Source organism: Mytilus californianus, unplaced genomic scaffold (assembly GCF_021869535.1).
Source record: "Mytilus californianus isolate M0D057914Y unplaced genomic scaffold, xbMytCali1.0.p SCAF_7, whole genome shotgun sequence".
Taxonomy (NCBI): domain Eukaryota; kingdom Metazoa; phylum Mollusca; class Bivalvia; order Mytilida; family Mytilidae; genus Mytilus; species Mytilus californianus.
The window spans coordinates 238,244-260,849 of NW_026262723.1; the positions used below are offsets into that span (position 1 = coordinate 238,244).

At 33.8% G+C, this 22,606-nt stretch overlaps 1 protein-coding gene across 3 annotated transcripts in view; it reads left to right on the forward strand.

The window, feature by feature from the left end:
• The first annotated feature begins 3,514 nt into the window (after positions 1-3,514).
• Positions 3,515-22,606, forward strand: part of LOC127709397 (uncharacterized) — a 449,543-nt gene continuing 430,451 nt past the window's right edge. Inside the window, exon 1 of one of the 3 annotated variants that reach the window (XM_052214907.1) lies at positions 3,515-3,615. In XM_052214907.1, the coding sequence (XP_052070867.1) occupies positions 3,532-3,615 (84 nt within the window). In that variant the 5' untranslated portion in view covers positions 3,515-3,531. Of the gene's footprint in view, positions 3,616-4,276; positions 4,686-18,931; positions 18,992-22,606 lie in introns of those variants that run through there. The other 2 variants (XM_052214909.1, XM_052214910.1) reach the window with 2 other exon arrangements.

Sequence of the window (22,606 nt, forward strand, 5' to 3'; positions counted from 1 at the left end):
ACACAACTACAAGTTACTTCAGAACATAACAGATTGTACTTAAATCAGTATAAAACACACAACTACAAATTATTTCAAAACATAACAGATTGTACATAAGCAGTATAAAACACACAACTGCAAGTTATTTTAGAACATAACAGATTGTACATAAGCAGTATAAAACACACAACTGCAAGTTTTTTTTAGAACATAACAGATTGTACATAAGCAGTATAAAACATACAACTACAAGTTACTTCAGCACATAATAGATTGTTCATAAGTACATGTAGTATAAAACACACAACTACAAGTTACTTCAGAACATTTCAGATTGTACACAAGTAGTTAAAAACACACAACTACAATTTACTTCAGCACATAACAAATTGTACATAAACAGTATAAAACACACAACTACAAGTTACTTCAGAACAAAACAGATTGTACATAAGCAGTATAAAACACATAACTACAAGTTACTTCAGAACATAACAGATTGTACATAAGCAGTATAAAACACACAACTACAAGTTACTTCAGCACATAACAGATTGTACATAAACAGTATAAAACACACAACTACAAGTTACTTCAGCACATAACAGATTGTACATAAGCAGTATAAAACACATAACTACAAGTTACTTCAGAACATAATATAATACTATATCTGTATGGAAACTGAAATTTATATCATCATACTGAATTCGATATTAAATCAAAATCTGTTTTTAATTAAACAGTTTTAGTGAGGAAAAAAAAATGCATAAAGGTATTTTTTTTAAATAATTATTTTTGTTTGTTTTGAATTATAGTTGATAAAGTTCTTAGTTTGAATATTAACAAGAATATGTTTTACACCAAGGTTTTACAGCGGTTGTAAAACAAATATCACATATGTATGTTAATCTTCACTTTGACCACATTCCTTCATCTATACAAAGTTATGTTGTTAATTACACAGGTTTAATGGACAACAAATATTTGTAAGAATTATATAAAGTGAGGTCTCATTTTGCTCGTTTTTTCAAACTTAATCAGGAAATTCAATTTTTTTTCATATTTGAAAAAGTTACTTTATAAAAAAATTGATCATTATTCTGAATCATGTTAATCAGACAGATTTAATCCTTATATCAACAAATACTTGTTAGGATTATATAAAGTGAGATGTCATTTTACTCAGAAAGTTGTAATGAATCCATTGATGTAAATATTTTATTTCATTTCCTCAAAAAATATTGTTTTTAACATGACAGTTCTGATGGAAGTTTTGACATCTCAAAAAAAACATGTTGTTTAATTGTTGTTTATGTACAATATAAATACAAGTGTCACTGGTCATTTTATTCAGTTTTGACCACTGATTTATGTGATATATATTTTGTTTATATTTATTACACAACATTGTCCAGTTTATCAAACAAGTTTTGATGTTAGTTGTATTATTCCAGAGAGATGGATGGACAGTATTAATGTTGGCTGCCTGGGGAGGACACCTCGAGATCTGTCAACTTCTCATTGATACAGGATGTAAGATCTACACCACAGATACAGTATGTTATCTACTTAGTCTGATCACATTACTATTAATCAACACTAAATCATGTTGTTAATTAGACAGGTTTAATGAACAAATATTTGTAATAATTATATCAAGTGGGGTCTCATTTTACTTGTTTTGTTCTACTGAATCCATTGATAAAACTATTTTACACATTTCTTGAAAAAAATTTTTTTTTAAGATATCAGGTTTAATGGAAGTTTTGACATTTCACAACAAAACATGTTATTTTATTGTTTATATAGAATATAAATACAAGTGTGACTGGTCATTTTATTCAGTTTTGACCACTGATTCATGTGATATATATTTTGTTTATATTTATAACACAACATTGTCCAGTTTATCAGACAAGTTTTGATGTCAGTTGTATTATTCCAGAGAGATGGATTGACAGCATTAATGTTTGCTGCCAGGGAAGGACACATGGAGATCTGTAGACTTCTCATTGATACAGGATGTAAGATCGACACCACATCAGTATGTTATCTACTTAGTCTGATCACATTACTATTAATCAACACTAAATCATGTTGTTAATCAGACAGGCCTAATGAACAAATATGTGTAATAATTATATCAAGTGGGGTCTCATTTTACTCATATTATTGTTCTGAATCAGAAAATATTACTCCTTTTCATGTTTCTTTAAAAAAATTATTTTATTAAAATGAATAATAATACTGAATCTACACTAAATCCTGTTGTTAATTAGACTGTTTTAATGAACAAATATGTGTAAGAATCATATAAAGTGGGGTCTCATTTTACTTGTTTTGTTCTACTGAATCCATTGATATAATTATTTTACACATTTCTTGAAAAAAATTATTTTTTTTAAGATATCAGGTTTAATGGAAGTTTTGACATTTCACAACAAAACATGTTATTTTATTGTTTATATAGAATATAAATACAAGTGTGACTGGTCATTTTATTGAGTTTTGACCACTGATTCATGTGATATATATTTTGTTTATATTTATTACACAACATTGTCCAGTTTATCAGACAAGTTTTGATGTCACTTGTATTATTCCAGGTTGGTGAACGGACAGCATTAATGTTTGCTGCCAGGGAAGGACACATGGAGATCTGTAGACTTCTCATTGATACAGGATGTAAGATCGACACCACATCAGTATGTTATCTACTTAGTCTGATCACATTACTATTAATCAACACTAAATCATGTTGTTAATCAGACAGGCTTAATGAACAAATATGTGTAATAATTATATCAAGTGGGGTCTCATTTTACTCATATTATTGTTCTGAATCAGAAAATATTACTCCTTTTCATGTTTCTTTAAAAAAATTATTTTATTAAAATGAATAATAATACTGAATCTACACTAAATCCTGTTGTTAATTAGACTGTTTTAATGAACAAATATTTGTAAGAATCATATAAAGTGGGGTCTCATTTTACTTGTTTTGTTCTACTGAATCCATTGATATAATTATTTTACACATTTCTTGAAATTTTTTTTTTTTTTTTAAGATATCAGGTTTAATGGAAGTTTTGACATTTCACAACAAAACATGTTATTTTATTGTTTATATAGAATATAAATACAAGTGTGACTGGTCATTTTATTGAGTTTTGACCACTGATTCATGTGATATATATTTTGTTTATATTTATTACACAACATTGTCCAGTTTATCAGACAAGTTTTAATGTCAGTTGTATTATTCCAGGAGTATGGAGAGACAGCATTAATGTTTGCTGCCGGGGAAGGACACCTGGAGGTCTGTCAACTGCTCATTGGTACAGGATGTAAGATCGACACCACACATGTATGTTATCTACTTAGTCTGATCACATTACTATTAATCAACACAAAATCATGTTGTTAATTAGACAGTTCAATGAACAAATATATTTGTATATTATTGATATTGATAAAAAAGTATTGTCCATAATATTTACATGTTATTTGGTTATATTATAGATCCTTGGCTACACAGCTTTACATATGGCTGCTCTGTGGGGACATCTACAGATCACAAGATATCTAGTAGAACAAGGAGGTGCCAGTCCCTTGGTTACAACACAAGAGGTAATATTTTATAGTATATACCCAGTGTTTAACTATTAAGTAATGAATCACTAAAATGATATATGGTTGGTCAAATGGTTTTTTTTCAAGACTATAGCGTAAGTCATATGATCATTTGAATTGAACTTAAAATATGAAAAAAGTTTTATAGGAGGGTGTGGATGGGGTATATAGATATAATAGGGTGTGGATGGGGTATACAGATATAGGAGGGTGTGGATGGGGTATACAGATATAGGAGGGTGTGGATGGGGTATACAGATAAAGGAGGATGTGGATGGGGTAAACAGATATAGGAGAGTGTGGATGGGGTACATAGATATAGGAGAGTGTGGAGGGGGTATACAGATGTTGGAGGATGTGTATGGGGTATATATATATAGGTGGATGTGGATAGGGTATACAGATATAGGAGGGTATAGAGGGGGTATACAGATATAGGAGGGTGTGGATGGTGTATACAAATATAGGAGGGTGTGGATGGGATATACAGATATTCGAGGGTGTGGAGGGGGTATACAGATATAGGAGGGTGTGGATGGGGTATACAGATATAGGAGGGTGTGGATGGGGTATATAGATATAGGAGGGTGTGGAGGGGGTTTACAGATAATGGAGGGTGTAGAGGGGTATACAGATATTGGAGGATGTGTATGGGGTATTCTGATATAGTACTAGTAACCCGAATTTAGCTTGATCGGCATTAACGCTCTTTAAAAATGATTAATTCACATTAGATAACGATTGACAAAAATTGTTTTTAATGCATTTCAATCCCTATCAAATTATTTTAATGCCAGTCAAATAGATTCCTTTGCGGTCATTCATATTAGTTTCAGATGTGGTTAAGCTGTGTCAAACTATTTAGTCACGCCCCCATTAAACGAAATCAAACTGATGTTAAGTCCTTTTAATCTTTAAAGTGTCCGCCTTTTTGTAAGGTAAGTCACTCAAGCAGAACAGCATCCACTGGATACACAGCTTTACATTATGCTGCTGGGAGGGGATATCTACAGACCACAAGATGTCTAGTAGAAGGAGGTGCCAGTCCCTTGGTTACAACACATGAGGTAATATTTTATAGTATATACCAAGTGTTTGACTATTAAGTAATGAATCACTAAAATTATGTATGTTTGGTCAAATGGTTTTTTTCAAGACTATAGTGTAAGTCATATGATCATTTGAATTGAACTTAAAATATGAAAAAAGTTTTATAGGAGGGTGTGGATGGGGTATGCAGATATAGGAGGGTGTGGATGGGGTATGCAGATATAGGAGGGTGTGGATGGGGTATATAGATATAATAGGGGTTGGATGGGGTATACAGATATAGGAGGGTGTGGATGGGGTAAATAGACATAGGAGGGTGTGGATGGGGTATACAGATATAGGAGGGGTGTGGGTGGGGTATACATATATAGGAGGGAATAGATGGGGTATACAGTAAGGGGAGAGTGTGGATGGGGTATACAGATATAGAAGGGTGTGGATGGGGTATACAGATATAGGAGGGTGTGGATGGGGTATACAGAAAAAGGAGGGTGTGGATGGGGTATACAGATATAGGAGGGTGTGGATGGGGTAAACAGATATAGGAGGGTGTGGATGGGGTAGATAGATATAGGAGGGTGTGGAGGGTGTATACAGATATAGGAGGGTGTGGATTTAGTATACAGATATAGGAGGGTTTAAATGGGGTATACAGATATAGGAGGGTGTGGAGGGTGTATACAGATATAGGAAGGTGTGGATTTAGTATACAGATAAAGGAGGGTGAGGATGGGGTATTCAGATATAGGAGGGTGTGGAGGAGAATACAGATATAGGAGGGTATAGATGGGGTATACAGATATAGGAGGGTGTGGATGGAAAATACAGATATAGGAGGATGTAGAAGTGGTATACAGATATAGGAGGATGTGGATGGGGTATACAGATATAGGAGGGTGTGGATGGGGTATATAGATATAGGAGGGTGTGGAGGGTGTAAACAGATATAGGAGGGTGTGGATTGGGTATACAGATAAAAGAGGGTTTGGATGGGGTATACAGATATATGAGGATGGGAATTGGGTATACTGCAGATATCGGAGGGTATAGATTGGGTATATATATATAGGAGGATGGGGATTGGGTATACAGGTATAGGAGGGTATAGATGGGGTATACAGATATATGAGGATGGTGTGGATGGGGTATATAGATATAGGACGGTGTGGATGGGGAATACAGATATTGGAGGGTGTGGATGGGGTTTACAGATATAGGAGGGTGTGGATGGTGTATACAAATAAAGGAAAGAGTGGATGGGTAAATCAGATATAGGAGGGTGTGGATGGGGTATACAAATAAAGGAGAGAGTGGATGGGTAAAACAGATATAGGAGGGTGTGGATGGGGTATACATATATAGGAAGGTGTGGATTGGGTATACAGATATAGGAGGGTGTGGTTGGGGTTTACAGACAGGAGGGTGTGGATGGGGTATACAGATATAGGAGGGTGTGGATGGGGTATACAGATATAGGAGGATGGGGAGTGGATATACAGATATAGGACAGTATAGATGGGGTATACAGATATATGAGGATGGAGATTGGGTATACAGATATAGGAGGGTATAGATGGGGTATATAATATAGATATAGGAGAGAGTGGATGGGTAATACAGATATGGAAGGGTGTGGATTGGGTAAACAGATATAGGAGGATGTGGATTGGTAATACAGATATAGGAGGGTTTGGATGAGGTATATAGATATAGGAGGATGGGATGGGGTATACAGATATAGGAGGGTGAGAATGGGGTATACAGATAAAGGAGGTTTTGGATGGGTAATACAGATACAGGAGGGTGTGGATTTGGCAGATATAGGAGGGTATAGGTAGGGTATATATATATACAGGAGGGTGTGGATGGGGTATACAGATATAGGAGAGAGTGGATGGGTAATACAGATATAGGAGGGTGGGATGGGGTATAGAGATAAAGAAGGGAGTGAATTGGTTATACATATAAAGGAGGGTATAGATGGGGTATACAGATATAGGAGGATGGGGATTGGGTTAACAGATATAGGGAAAAAAAAGTAGTATTACATTTTCCCGGCTTTAGGTTGGCCTTTTGCGTACCCAAGGCAGGTGAAGGAAGTCAACTTAGAAGGGCTGTGATTGGATGTAAGGGTACAATGTATATTTATGCCCCCGCCGTAGCGGAGGGGGCATTAAGTTTTACCCTTGTCCGTCTATACATACGTCCAAAAATTGGTTTCAGTTCTCTAACTTGAGTTTGCCTCAACTAAATGTTATGAAACTTATACACAATGCTTAACACAGATCAAGTTTGAATTTTGATGGCGTCACTTTAACCGTTCTAGAGTTATGCCCCTTTATAAATGGAAAAATTGCAAAATATTTAGTTTCCGTTTTCTAACTTAAGTTTGCCTCAACCAAATGTTATGAAACTTATACACAATGCTTATTACCACAAAAGACAGATCAAGTTGAATTTTGATGGCGTCACTTTAACCGTTCTAGAGTTATGCCCCTTTATAAATGGAAAAATTGTAAAATTTTTATTTTCTTCTAAATATCAAGCAATTTTTATACGCCCGTTTACGGGACGTATTATCGAATACCGTTGTCCGTTTGTCCGTCCGTCCGTCTGTCCATCTGTCCGTCCGTCGTCAACATGTCAGACATTAACTCAAAAACGCTTTAACCAATTTGCATAAAACTTTGGTGAATTGTTTATATCTATTGACGTAAGCTCCTTTTCGTTTTTTATAAATTTTAGATTTTACGTTTCAAAGTTATGGGGTTTTATTCATTAAAAAAAGGAGGATTTTCCAGTTTTCGGACAATAACTCAAGAATGCTTTCACCAACTTGCAAGAAATTTTGGTTAATTGTTTTTATCTATTGACATGAGCTTCCTTTTGATTTTTATAAATTTTAGATTTTATGTTTCCAAGTTACAGGGTTTTATTCATAAAAAAAAGGGGGATTTTCCAGTTTTCGGATAATAACTCAAAAATGCTTCCAGCAGTTCTCATGAAACTTTGATGAATTGTTGATATCTATTGATGTAAGCTCCCTTTAGAATTGTATGAATTTTAGATTTTACATTTCCGAGTTATAGGGTTTTATTCATTAAAAAAGGGGGGATTTTCCAGTTTTCAGACAATAACTCAAAAATGCTTTCAGCAATTCTTATGAAACTTTGGTGAATTGATTATATCTATTGATGTAAGCTCCCTTTAGAATTTTATAAATTTTATTTGTTTATAGTCTGACAACAGATTTACTAAGTATTGCGCAACAACATAGTGTATTGCACAACAGCAAGACATCTTTAATTGAATATAAATTCAATTCATATCACCAATTTCAAGTTCTTTGACTACATTTATTCAGAAACCTATAATATGTCAAATATTTAATTACAATTCAAATTCAGACCTGTATCAAGCTTGAATATTGTGTCCATTTTTGCCCCAACTGTTCAGGGTTGGACCTCTGCGGGCGTATCCAGCTGCGCTCAGCGAAGCAGTTTATTAAAATTGGAGTTATCTTCCTTTGTCCATGATTATAGTTGAATCAACTACAATCAATGCTTTATACAATGCAATGTTTAATTTTGACTTCCACTGATAAAACACAGATCAAGTTGAATTTGGGTAGTGTCACTTTAACCATTATTGAGTTATGCCCCTTTATAAATCGAAAGATTGCAAAATTTTTTGTTTCCATTCTGTAACTTAAGTTTGCCCCAACCAAACATTATGTAGTAGAGAATTGATAAGAAGTAGTGGATTCGTAAACGATAATCAACGAGCGACTTTAGTCGCAAGTTGATTATCGTTTACGAATCCACTACTTCTTATCAATTCTCTAGCTTAACCCATTTCTAGTAAAAAGACTGTCTGTTTTATGTTTTGACAATGAATCAACGGAATTTCATAAAAATGATTTCGTATTTTGTCTTTTTTATTCTATAATAGCTGGAAGTGATTATATCCACACGGTTCACGTCTATCTTTAAGTTAACATAAGTTTGATATAACTTAAATGGGTTGTTAGCTCCCCTTTTTATTACCAGATTTAATACTTGTATATTTATATTTCATTTAATGTTTTATCATTACAAAGTATTTAAATTATATAGATTTTGGTATTTATGATTTATTCAAAACGACATATGTAAATATACAGAATTTTTTAATCTTTTTTTGAATAGTTAAAAAAATCTAATTACCAAACTTTAGAAACCTTACAAATTTACATATATAGTATTTAGCAATCTATGATTCTTTACAGCTGATTAAGGATTGCCTGCAATTTAACCGTATTAAGTCAAGTACATGTATTTAGTGTAGTTGCCATAATACTACAATTTTATGATGCTCCAGTAAATGATGTTTCCGAAATAAATAAAATAATTGCTGAAGGTCTTTTTTGAAAATTATACATGTATTTTGTTTAAACTGTTTCCCTGTCATTAAGTTTAGATTATTTTAACGTTATTACATTTGGCAAACCAGTCAATAAACTAGTATTTTCTGTGGTACGCATTCTAAATCTCCAGCAGAATTGCTCGTGCTACAGATGTACAATGTATAATTATGTCAATTTTTTACTATTACATTCAAGCTGTTCATAGCCGTGATCGTCTAGTCGTTGGTATCAAAAGACACAACTGTGATATTAGCAGTGCCAAGTTCAAACCTTGTACCCGAATTGAAATTTTTCATTGCAATTTTTTTCTCGACAAAAATATTGTTTTAATCTTAGAGGTATTATATACTTCATATTCATTTTAAGGCAATGATTTTGTTTCTGGTTTTACAGTCAAGGAGGTGGTTTTACGGTCGTAGCTTATATATCACACTTCATTCAAATACGAGTACGTTCAATGTTGACGTGATGTATATTTGGACCATTTATAATCAAACAGAAGAAAATATTGATAGTTCGATATCATTATAAGACTAAAACCTTAAGTAAGCATTTGCTATGATGAAAAGGAAAAGTCCTTGTACGTTAAAAGTGACATGTGTAATGGGCATGTGGTTGTTTATTTTATCAATGAACTGTACTAATATATACAATTCCTCGATTCTCTAGTGTTTAGAACTTGTGTGTTATAGCCACAATTGTATAAAGACCCATCGGTTCATTATAACGATGTTGAAAATCGACCAATGTTCAAACCTGACATCGTGAATAAACTCTTTTTTAAGATATTTCCATACTGCTATATAACTATACTCAAGAACGTTCAAATGTAGAACATAATCTTCCTTAAAAAATAACGCATAAAACAATTTACATAAATTTGAAAAGAACATGAACAAATCCAGACATAGTATAAATATTGTATTAGATAACAAAAGCGAATTATCTCTGAGATAGAAATACAGTTTATTGACATGTATTGACAGTTGTGCGCTTTAAGAGTGTTATTTAAATATCGATTTATGTCAGCACTCGTGGTATAGTGGTATCATGCATAGACTAAAGACTCTACTGATTATGAAGAAAATACGCGCGAGTTCGGACCCTTCATATGCCTCTCGTTTTTGACAGGATAAAAAATCGTAAGTTAAAAGTTTAAAGTTATAAAATAAGTTATCTTAAGTTAACGAAGTGGTCAGTGGATTCTCGAAAAATAATCTACTGTAAGAACAATAGACTGACGTCAGAGAAATGGGTTAAGAAACCTATACACAATATTCATTAACACAAAACTCATATCAAGTACAAATTTTTAGTTTCCGTTTTCTAACTTTAGTTTGCCTCAACCAAATGTTATGAAATTTATACACAATACTTATTACTACATAATACAGATTAGCCATTAGTGGTAGGCCAATGTTAATTGGTATGCAATTGCATAAGCATTAGCACATCTCATTTCCATGGAGAATATTTGGTCCCGCCCCCTCAGTCATGGTCTATTGACTTTGAAACTTTTGCTTAATTTACATGTATTAGTTTGTGATTAGATCAGTTTAAGATGAACCGCTAATGTTAAGTCAATGATATTTGGTATGCAAATTTATTGGCATTTGCAAGTCTGGTTTCCATGGAGATTATATAGCTCCACCCCCTCATCATGGTTCATTGACTTTGAAACTTTTACATAGTTTACAAGTCAATGTTTGTGTTTAGGTTTGTTGAAAGGGAACGACTTATGATAAGTCTAGGTATTTGGTATGCAGTTGAATTAGCATTGGCAAATCTCATTTTCATGGAGATTGTTTTGCCATGTACCTTCAGTCATGGTTCATTGACTTTGCATAACTTACATGTTAAAGTATTGCTATTTTAATTTCAAATTTGCATTATTAAAGTACAAAAAGGCGAGACATATCTCTGTGTTAACAGTTTATTAAAACAGAATAATAAAGTACTAATACCACACATAACTGTTTTGTCCAGGTTTTTATTATAAAAAGTGGTAAATTTAGAAAATGTTAGTATTGTCGCCTATGGCAGAGTAAATACTACCGTTTTCCCTATAGCAGGGGAAAACAAAATCAATCATAGTTCAGTTATATTGTACTATTTTAAAGCTTTTGATTAGTACATTTGATTTTTATCACCATGAATAGAAATTTTTCACTGAGACCAATACTGTGTTGAGAAAAGTGCTGAGTCATCACAATAAGTCAAATTGATGGGTACTGATATAAAACTTTATTCTAGGATTTCAATATTAACTATATTGTATAAAATGCACCAAACTCTAGTTCTTTTGTATTTGTTTTCACCTTTTGCAATGATTAATTCAATTGGAAACACCAGAATTCAAGTCGCGGCAAATATTTTTTACTGAAATATTTGCCTTTTTGGCTGTGTAATTCCCTAAATGTATTACTTGGGTATTTCTTAAAACATAATCTATTAAAATGGGAAATTGTCTGGTTAAGTTTGTACTGTTTATGGAGTAAGGCAATATTTGGTCAAAATAGAAGCATTTTCAGTGTTAAAATTGTCCATCTAAGAAAAAAAGAGGCCCAATTGAGGCTAAATTTAGATAGAATTTATACTCTCCTGTGTAAAGAATTGTTCACATTCTTTGGCAGTTCATGCAGCAAATATTTCAATAGTGCTTCATTTTGTAGTTTCTATCTTTTATTATATCAGGCATATATAATTTTTCATTTTCTACTGTTTGAAAGGACTATTGTTGGAAATGAATACTCCCAAGGGACATAATTCAGCTTTTTCATAGATTAATACAGGCAACAAAGGCAACTTTACAGCTGAGTTTTTTGCATATTTAAGGTAGCACTACAGTCAGAATTTTCTGACTCCAACCAACAGTCTTTAAAGATTAATTTCTCCAAAACTACTCAATGGATTTTTAAAATCTTTAATTCATTTTAAAGCTGAAATATTACTCTTTCTTAGTCTATAGATAAATTTATTTTTGGTATGATTAATTTAAAGATATAGCTCATTAATTGCCAAAAAAGTGGTCTTCCAACTTGGATGAAAATGGCACATTCAGGACAAATGGTAGTAAAAATTTGTTTTCAACCCTTTAATCAACCATACACAAGCTACAAAACTGTGTCTCAGATTTTTAATATATGCATCCAATAAGAAGATATATTGATTTAACTGCTGGGTGCCATACCTCATTTCACCTTTCATCTTTGGAGACCTATAAATTCATTAAGAAACAAATTATCCAAAAACTGGGACATAGTTTTGTAGTAAATACTCCATTTAATCACATATATCAAAGCCAAACCAAAGGGGTACCCATAAAGTTTCTATTTCCATTTTTTGCTAACAGTTCTCATGAAAATTGTTCTGAGAAATCACCTAAAAACTGAAGTTTCCTCTTAGAACCCCTATAAATGCAACATAAATTCCACTGGGAACACCCCAGGAGTGTTCTGACACCATTATTTTATCAATTGAACCACACAGTTTGTGTCTTTGATACTCTTAGACTGTAAATTTTGCATTATGTGTGCACTGTCAAACACTAACTTAGCATTTGGCGGGAGTTTGACGACACAGATTTGACCAACATTTGTAATGTATAATGAAATATAGACAAAGCTCAGCCTCTGTCCAGACAGTCTAAGATAAGAGAATAACAGGATTGACCAGCTGCATATAATCAATATTTAACATCATCACACTTTAAAGAATAATTTTACTATGAAATTAGCTAGAACATTAAACTTATGTAATAAAAGATATGGTCATGAAAAGATCAAGACCATCCCCTTCCTGAAAATAGAATGTCCCACATGATTTTTTAGTTATATGGAATTGAAAAATTTCACATAAACTTAAAATTGGTTAAAATGCCTAAAACTTCTAACAGAAGACACGCTCATCATTTAAATGTAGAAGATTCAGAGACATATTCTTCTTGTTTGTAGTAAGAACCTTTGTCAGAGGCTTTCAAAGATACTTTCACACTCTTATCCATAGTTTCTTTTCATTTTGGTAGAATTTTTCCTTTTCATATCTTTTTCCTTTTCTCTGTTTATTAACCCTTTCACCGATAGCTGCCCCTACAGAAGCTACTCTGAGATGATGTCTTCCTGGCTACTATGACTCAAGTGGGAGATCTTCATAAATAAATATCAAGAAAAACTAGTGTGTAGTTATTTGTGTCTTTATTTCATTCACTAACACCATGTTCACAGTTTTGTTCATGTTTTGATAATTGTTTCTTCATAAAAAATTAAAATTTTCAAATTTTCGGCATTATTTAGGTGGAATTCTCAAAATTCTACTTTTTGACCCAAAATCGAAATTTTTTAACCCAAAACTGCATAAGTTTGAAAAATTGAATGAGGCTGTACAAATTCCTTACACTGAACGATGTCCATTCCAAGTGTGTTGTACATAAAACTGCATTTTATGTCAAAAAAGTATACTAGTCTGGCTTCAATTCTTCCATATTCTTTAAAAAAATTTTCCCTTATTTCAAATTCTCGTAAATTCCGTGAATTTCATCTGATTTTGACACGGTTTTCAACAAAAGGAAGCGCCATGTTTACACTTTCATCCGGGTATCAACAAAGAAAGATAACTCATGTTTGCAATGTTTTGAGCGGGAAATGTAAAAGAGGTATTCCGATCCCGGTAAAACGGGACTCATCGTCAGCTGTCCGAAGCGTGAATCCGGTAAACCGGGACTCGTCGGCAAGGGTTAATTACTTTTGTTGCACTACAATGAGATAAGACCACAATATTTATATTGTGGTCAGGGATTAACAGCTGGACACTGGTATCAACAGATGATTGACATATAAGCCCCTCCCAAATGCCCATATATTTAGAGTAATTACCATGTGCTTTTATTTACATAAGTTCATTATCAATTACTCCCTGTTGAGATATGATAATGACTGGGATTTTTACAAAATGTGCAGAATGATACTTACTTTAAAATTATGTGATAAAAAAAATATCTCCAAAAAATCATTGTTAGACTGTAGTGCTACCTTAATGTTTTAAGTGTCTAACATCTTTGTTTTTATCATCTCAAGACAGAATAATGAATTTTATAACAAGCTCTGAAATTTTGAACCACAATATGGCATATACTAAAGCATGTAATGGAGATTAGTATGAAAAATCTTGAATTTGTGCTTATGTTGTAAATTTAGGATAAAATGAATACAAATTAAATGGAACTGTCATTTTTATATGACCGCAAACAAATTTTGTGGTCGTATATTGGTATGACGTTGGCGTCGTCGTCATCGTCCGGCGTCTTTGTCGTCGTCCAAAGACACATTGGTTTTCGCACTCTAACTTTAGTTTAAGTGAATGGATCTCTATGAAATTTTACCATAAGGTTCAATACCACAAAAGGAAGGTTGGGGTTGATTTTGGGGGTTATGGTACCAAGAGTTAAGGAATTAGGGGCCAAAAATTAGCATTTTTGTAACTTCCAGACATAACTTGTGTGTTAGTGTATGAATCTCTCTGACATTGTACCACAAGGTTCCATATCACAAAGGGAATGCTGGGATTGATTTTAGGGGTAATTGCCTCAAAATTTTAGGAATTAGGGGCCTAAAAAGGGGCAAAAAACAAGCATTTTTCTGGTTTCATGACAATAACTTGTGTGTTAGTGTATGATTCCCTCTGAAATTGTATTGCAAGTAACCATACCACAAATGGAAGGCTGGGATTGATTTTGGGGGTAATTGTCTCAAAATTTTTGGAATTAGGGGCCAAAAAGGGGCAAAAAACAAGCATTTTTCTAGTTTCCGGACAATAACTTGTGTGTAAGTGTATGGATCTTTATGAAATTGTACTACAAGGTTCCATATCACAAAGGAAAAGCTGTGTTTGAGTTTGGGGGTAATTGCCCAAAATGTTTAGGGAAAAGGGGCCAAAAAGGGTCCAAAACTAAGCATTTTTCTAGTTTCCAGAGAATAACTTGTGTTCAAGTGTATGGATCTCTCTGAAATTGTACTGCAAGGTACCATACCACAAAGGGAAGGCTGGGATTGATTTTGGGGGTAATTGCCTCAAAATTTTAGGAATTAGGGCAAAAAAGGGGCAAAAAACAAGCATTTTTCTAGTTTCCGGACGATAACTTGTGTGTTAGTGTATGGATCTTTATGAAATTGTACTACAAGGTTCCATATCACAAAGGAAGAGCTGGGTTAGAGTTTGGGGGTATTTGCCCTAAACGTTTAGGAATTTGAGGCCAAAAAGGGGCCAAAAAACAAGCATTTTTCTATTTTCCAGACAATAACTTGTGTTCAAGTGTATGGATCTCTCTGAAATTGTACTGCAAGGTACCATACCACAAAGGGAAGGCTGGGATTGAGTTTGGGGGTGATGAATTATAAGGGGGGTCAAAAAATTTGGGGGGGATTTTTTTTCCCCTTTTTTTTCTTTAAAATTTTCCATTTTAAATTGGTTATTTCTGATTTATATATTAAAGCAAATAATAATGATATGGTAAATTAAAAAATTTCAAGTTTTTAGACCACATTCATTCTGTGTCAGAAACCTATGCTGTGTCAAATATTTAATCACAATCCAAATTCAGAGCTGTATCAAGCTTGAATGTTGTGTCCATACTTGCCCCAACTGTTCAGGGTTCGACCTTGGCGGTCGTTTCAAGCTGCGCCCAGCGGAGCATTTTGTTATCTGTTAAAATGGTACTGTTTACTATTCTTTTTAAATAAGATAAGATATAATTGGATACAGGTAGTTTATTAAGCCTTATCTGAAAGAAGTACAGAGACAGGTAAACCAGCATGTAGGGGTGGGGAAATAAAATGATCCATGTTTCTTTAAGTAATGGGGACAGACAAGTATATATTATAGCCAAGGTTTTCACAATAACTCAGTATTGCATTGATGGTGTCATAAGAATTATTTATATCATTATTTCACAGTATAGGGAAAAAAGTAGTATTACATTTTCCCGGCTTTAGGTTGGCCTTTTGTGTACCCAAGGCAGGTGAAGGAAGTCAACTTATATATCTGTTAACTGACCCGTATCCTGCGGGTGTGACCTGAGATTTTCACCCCTCACCCGAGATTTTTTAAATACCCGCCGGGTATTTAAATAACCCAGGAATTCCGAAGATGACCCGTTTTCACCCGGATTCTAAAGCCTTCAGACTATTTTCCTTTGAAATACCGGCAAGTTTGTAATTCTTCCTGGACAAGAAATTCAACTAGCTGTGTAAACTCAAATTAAGTGCATGGCTTTACTTGACAGCTTTGGTGTCAAACACACGGTTAATTAACACCAATTACCTTAGCTTTAGGTCAAAAATAATTTGTGTATTTCAAAGTTGTTTCACAAAAAATTTAATTACTTCACCTTTTTTGTCACCTTTCACAATATACTCCTTAAATTTATGTTTATTTTTGTAAAAAAAGGTTAAATCTAAAACAAATTGAATGCAAATACATATTACTAATTAGAATATTACTTTTTATTATTTTTCTACCTTTGAACAATTAGAAAATAAATAGTTGAAAATTATTAGGGCCCCGCCGAATGGCAGACGCCCTATTGTGATCAATCTGTCCGTCCGCCCGTCTGTCAGTCCTTCCGTCTGTCCGTCCGTCCGTGTGTAACAAATTGTGTCTGCTCTATATCTAGAGAACCGTTATGATTTCAAAGTTTATACTTGACATGTATATAAACCAACACCAGAGGGTGTGTCATAATGTATATACAACTTCCTAGGTCAAATGTCAAGGTCATAAACTTCGGTTTCAATTGACAACCCCATGTCCAATGATAAAGATACAAATTTTTTACCACACATTATTCACAGCAGGGCCCACAGAGATGGCTCCCATCTCAATGATATCTAGTTTTTTTCATCTCTACTTCCTTTAAATGTTTAACTTTTTTTTAATATACTCTTATATCAACCACCGTGCGAGGGCTGTATAGCCAGTCAAGGTCGTTAATAATCCTCATTATCATCTCTAGAAATAATGTATAGAACTGTACAGATAGACATGATAGATGCATACTGAGCTCCTTGTGAATGGTGAACTGAATATAATCAAGGAAATTGTTAAAGTGTTAAACATTAATCTATCATAGCCAGAAGTGCATTGCAATAATAATAGTTTAAAATTATTTTCAGTTAATACTTCACCATTACTTTTCATGGTTTGGAAATTGTTTGTTTTAAAATATAAAAAAATGTCCCCTAAAATACTTAAATTCAGCTGGAAAAAAGTTCGTAAGCGTTATGATCCGAGATTTTATTTTTCAATGCAGGTCATGACCTGCATTTTCATTTTCGTAGGTTGACAGGTATGAACTTAGAAGCGCTGTGATTGGATGTAAGGGTACAATATATATTTTTTATTTATCGATGAATAACTGCAGTGTGTATATTTACAATATAAATTTTGAAACCCATTGAAATATATTCTAGAGAATTGTTCAAAAAGACTTCCAAAATTTCATAAATTTAGTGTAAAATGAAGGTGGACATGGATAACATAAACAAGCTCCGTTGGAAATTGGTCATGATACATTTGACTTCAATTTTTAAAACAGAATAATAATGTACTATTACCACACATAACTGTTTTGTCCAGGTTTTTATTATAAAAAGTGGTAAATTTAGAAAATGTTAGTAATGTCGCCTATGGCAGAATAAATACTACCGTTTTCCCTATAGGAGGGTGTGGATGGGGTATATAGATATAGGAGGGTTTGGATGGGTAATATAGATATATGAGGCTGTAGATGTGGTATACAGATATAGAAGGGTGTGGATGGGGTATACAGATATAGGAGGGTTTGAATGGGGTATACAGATATAGGAGGGTGTTGATTGGGTATACAGATATAGGAGGGTTTGGATTGGTAAAACAGATATAGGACGGTTTGGATGTGTAATACAGATATAGGAGGGTTTAAATGGGGTATACAGATATAGGAGGGTTTGGATGGGGTATACAGATATAGGAGGGTTTAATTGGGGTATACAGATATAGGAGGGTGTGGATGGATAATACAGATATAGGAGGGTGTGAATTGGGCATACATATATAGGAGGGTTTGGATGGGTAATACAGATATAGGAGGGTTTGGATGGGGTTTACAGATATAGGAGGTTGTGGATGGGGTATACAGATATAGGAAAATGTTGATGGGTGTACAGATAAAGGAGGTTGTAGATGGGTAATACAGATATAGGAGGGTGTGGATGGGGTATACGGATATATGAGGGTATGGATGAGGTATACAGATATAGGAGGGTGTGGATGGGGTATACAGATATAGGAGGGTGTGGCTGGGGTATGCAGATTAGAAAATCATGAATGGAAAAAAAAAAATGGAGAGAAATCGGTGAAAAATTAATGAATAGAAAATAATTCCGTGCAAAAATATAAAAAATAGAGAATAATATTGGGGTGTTAAAAATATAAAGAACTGTCAATAATGAGTTCACAAAATTAGAAAAGATAGTTAAAAATGAAGACCCCCAAAGTCCTCCACACCTCATGTAGACATAAGGATGCATTTACCTATCTTCAAACTGCAAAAAAAATTACAGGACCAAATTGGACAGATGGAACCTTTATTCTGATTCTTTAAAAAAAAGAGTTAAAAGCCTATTTAAATTCTTCACAAAATTGTGAAAAATTATCTGAATGTCGTCTCCTGAGTTATATATATATGGTTGGCATCTGTTAAGATAAAATAAATCACCACTCAGCTGCTACTGGTCTTACTAATTGTAAGATATGTGTTACAGAAGCCTTCTTTGTAACAGGTGAAAGCAATATAAAGATTTGTCTGTATTTTAGGGTAAGACGCCATACGATCTAGCAGCCAAATATAAATTTGGCCAGTATAAAGAAGTGATGGAATACTTACAGGTACATATAGTGATAGATATGGTGTTGAATTACAAACGCTTACACTTAGAATGAATCAAGTAGAAAAAAAGTTACAAAATATAAAGAAATATAAAACTCAAAAATCAAATGCCGCAAAACTAAAATACTTCAGGAGAGAAATCTTAAAACATTAGTTTGGAACAATCAATTTAAAATTCTAATGCAATTATTTGTTATCACCATTTTGATTGGACAACATCATATATTTGAGGCGCTAAATCCACACTTAAAAAGCTTTTAATTAAGCTTAGTTGTCATTTTTCAATTCAGGAAATTAATATTATGTCATTTCTTCAATATTCAACAAAATTAGCAGATGTCTTTTATTTCATATTCCAGAGCGAACAAGACGAGAGCAAGTTTTCTCAATTTCGATTTATGAGATACTTACACCGACATTAATTATTTTGATAATTAATTGTTTTTAAACAATTTTTTGATTTGGGGATGTACGGCAGCAGGCGGGTGGCTGCCAAACAGTGTCCGTTCATTAACATGAAAACGCTTTGACGAAATCTTTTCAAATTAAGATATGTTGTTTCCTGTGACTAAATGAAGGTCAAATTTCCACGATTTTAGCTGTTTTCGTTGTTGAGTTGAAGACCTTTCAGTAACAAAAGTGATTTTTACTATATGAATTTGAGATATTTCCCTTTGAACAGAAATGGTATAGTTAAGTCTTCAAAACGAAGTTTGGGAAGACTTATTGGTTTTGCGCAGTTATTATTATTATTATTATTATTATTATTATTATTATTATTATTATTATTCTTCTTCATCTTCTTCTTCTTCTTTTTCCGCCGCTTTTAAATTTGAACTTGTCCGCACCCGTTCTCCAAAACTGCTTGTCAGATTAACTTAGGGTTCCACAATATGTTAGACTAACGTGTCAAGTGGTGCAATCAGGGTTTTGTTTGTGCGATGGGCTTTATAAAGGGGTACTTTGAGGGGCAAAAAGAAAGGAGGGTTTTACTATAGAACCCTATGGGATTTTATTTTTTTAAATTTTCAAATGATTATAAATTGAAAACCGTTTGTGATAGACACAATCTTTTTAATTGAAAATGTTCTAAATGATAAAGCACATTAAATGAAATACAGGGTTAGTCCCCAGGGGTCACCCCCATCCCCTGCCATTTAAGAAAGTTCTAATATCTTGTAAGTGGTCAAGATCCCCACCCCTAAACCATATATATTCTGGTTTGTCATAATAAAGCACATCAAACGAAATACAGGGTTTGTCTCCAGGGGTCACCCCCACCCCTGCCATTTAAGAAAATTCTAATATCTTGTTAGTGGTCAAGATCCCCACCCCTAAACCATATATATTCTGGTTTGTCATGCAAATATGGTTTGAATGATATACAGGGTCATTCCCCAGGGGTCACCCCCACCCCCTGCCATTTAAGAAAGTTCTAATATCTTGTAAGTGGTCGAGATCTCCACCCCTAAATCATATATATTCCTGTTCGTCATGTCTCGAACATTTGAATGACATATAGGGTCAGTCCCCAGGGGTTCCCCCCACCCCCGATGTTCTAATATCTCGAAATGGTCTAGATCCCCACCCATAAACCATATATATTCCTGTTCGTCATGTCTTGAACATTTGAATGACGTATAGGGTCAGTCCCCAGGGGTTCCCCCCACCCCCAATGTTCTAATATCTTGTAAATGGTCGAGATCCCCACCCCTAAACCATATATATTCCTGTTCGTCATTTCTCGAACATTTGAATGACGTATAGGGTCAGTCCCCAGGGGTTCCCCAACCCCCAATGTTCTAATATCTTGTAAATGGTCGAGATCCCCACCCCTAAACCATATATATTCTGGTTTGTCATGCCAAGATGATTTGAATGATTTACAGGGTTAGTCCCCAGGCATCATTAATGCATATAACTTTACTGGACCAAACCAATTTTCACTGGACTTTGCCCAATGTCAGGCGACTCTTGGAATTGCAAATTATATGAGCTTCGTTTGGGGGACTTCTTAACAGCATCCTGTTACAATCATTTCTTGTTAATAATTAATTTCTATGTCATTTGGTCTCTTGTTTATTTTGAGTTATTTCCCTTTGAACAGGAATGTTTTAATTAATAAGTATTTCATCAAAAATTGAATTCTTGGGTTCTTTAATATGCTGATTCTAACAATGTACTTAGATTTTGGATATTGGACCATAATAGGTAAATGTCCAATTTCAAATTTTTCAGTTTATTTGACCACATTCATTTTGTGTCATAAACCTATGCTGTGTCAAATATTCATTTTTTTTATTTTGTGTAGAATGCATAAAAATGGAGATAACTGTATTGTATTTTTACCTTGGCCTACAATTAACTTTGTACTACTTTAGCAAATATCCTTTTACGTAACTATCAACTATATCACTGGCCTTTTTACACTCAGGTTATGAGTCTGAGTCCCTCACATGGCAGGTCCTTTGACTTCTTAAATTCATGCAAGTAATCACTTTTTGTCGTCATCCTTACAGATGTAATTGATTTGATATTTGGTATACAGTTTTAGGTTTACCATGACAAATTATAGAACAATTTCGGATTTTGTTCCGGTCTGATGATTTTTGCAGAGTTATGGTCCTTTGACTTAGACAATTCAGGAAAGTAATCAGTTTTCAGCATCTTTTATACGACCGCAAAAAAGTTTTGCGTTCATATAATGCTATGATGTCGGAGGTGTCGACGGCGGCGGCGTCATCATTCGAAGACACATTTGGTTTCCGGACAATAACTTTAGTATAAGTGAATGTCTCTATGAAATTTTACCAGAAGGTTCAATACCACAAAAGGAAGGTTGGGATTGATTTTGGGGGTTATGGTACCAACAGTTTAAGAATAAGGGGCCAAAAACAAGCATTTTTGTAGTTTCCGGAAATATAACTTGTGTTTTGGTGTATGGATCTCTCTAAAATTGTACTACAAGGTTCCATACCACAAAGTATTGTGCAATAACATGAAATCTTCAATTGAAAATAAAGACAAATCTTTTAACCAATTTTAATGGGATTAATTTAAAGTCTTTAATTTTTTTCAAGAATAAATCTTCAATTGCACAGTATTGAAAAATAGCACAGTATTGCGCAACAGCACAGTATTGCGCAACAGCACAGTATTGCGCAATAGCACAGTATTGTGCAATAGCAAGAAATCTTCCATTGCGCAACAGCGCAGTATTGCGCAAGAGCACAGTATTGCGCAACAGCATTGTATTGGGCAATATCTTATTATTGCGCAACAGCATTGTATAGGGCAATATCTAATTATTGCGCAATAGCAAAAAATCTTCAATTGCACAGTATTGTACGATAGCACAGTATTTGGGCAATAGCAAGAAATCTTTCATTGCACAGTATTGCGCAACAGCACAGTAGTGCACAATAGCACAGTATTGCGCAATAGCAAGAAATCTTCAAATGCACAGTATTGCACAATAGCATAGTATTGCACAATAGCACAGTATTGCACAATAGCACAGTATTGCACAATAGCACAGTATTGCGCAATATCAGGAAATCTTCAATTGAAAATAAAGACAAATCTTTTAACCAATTTCAATGGGATTAATTTAA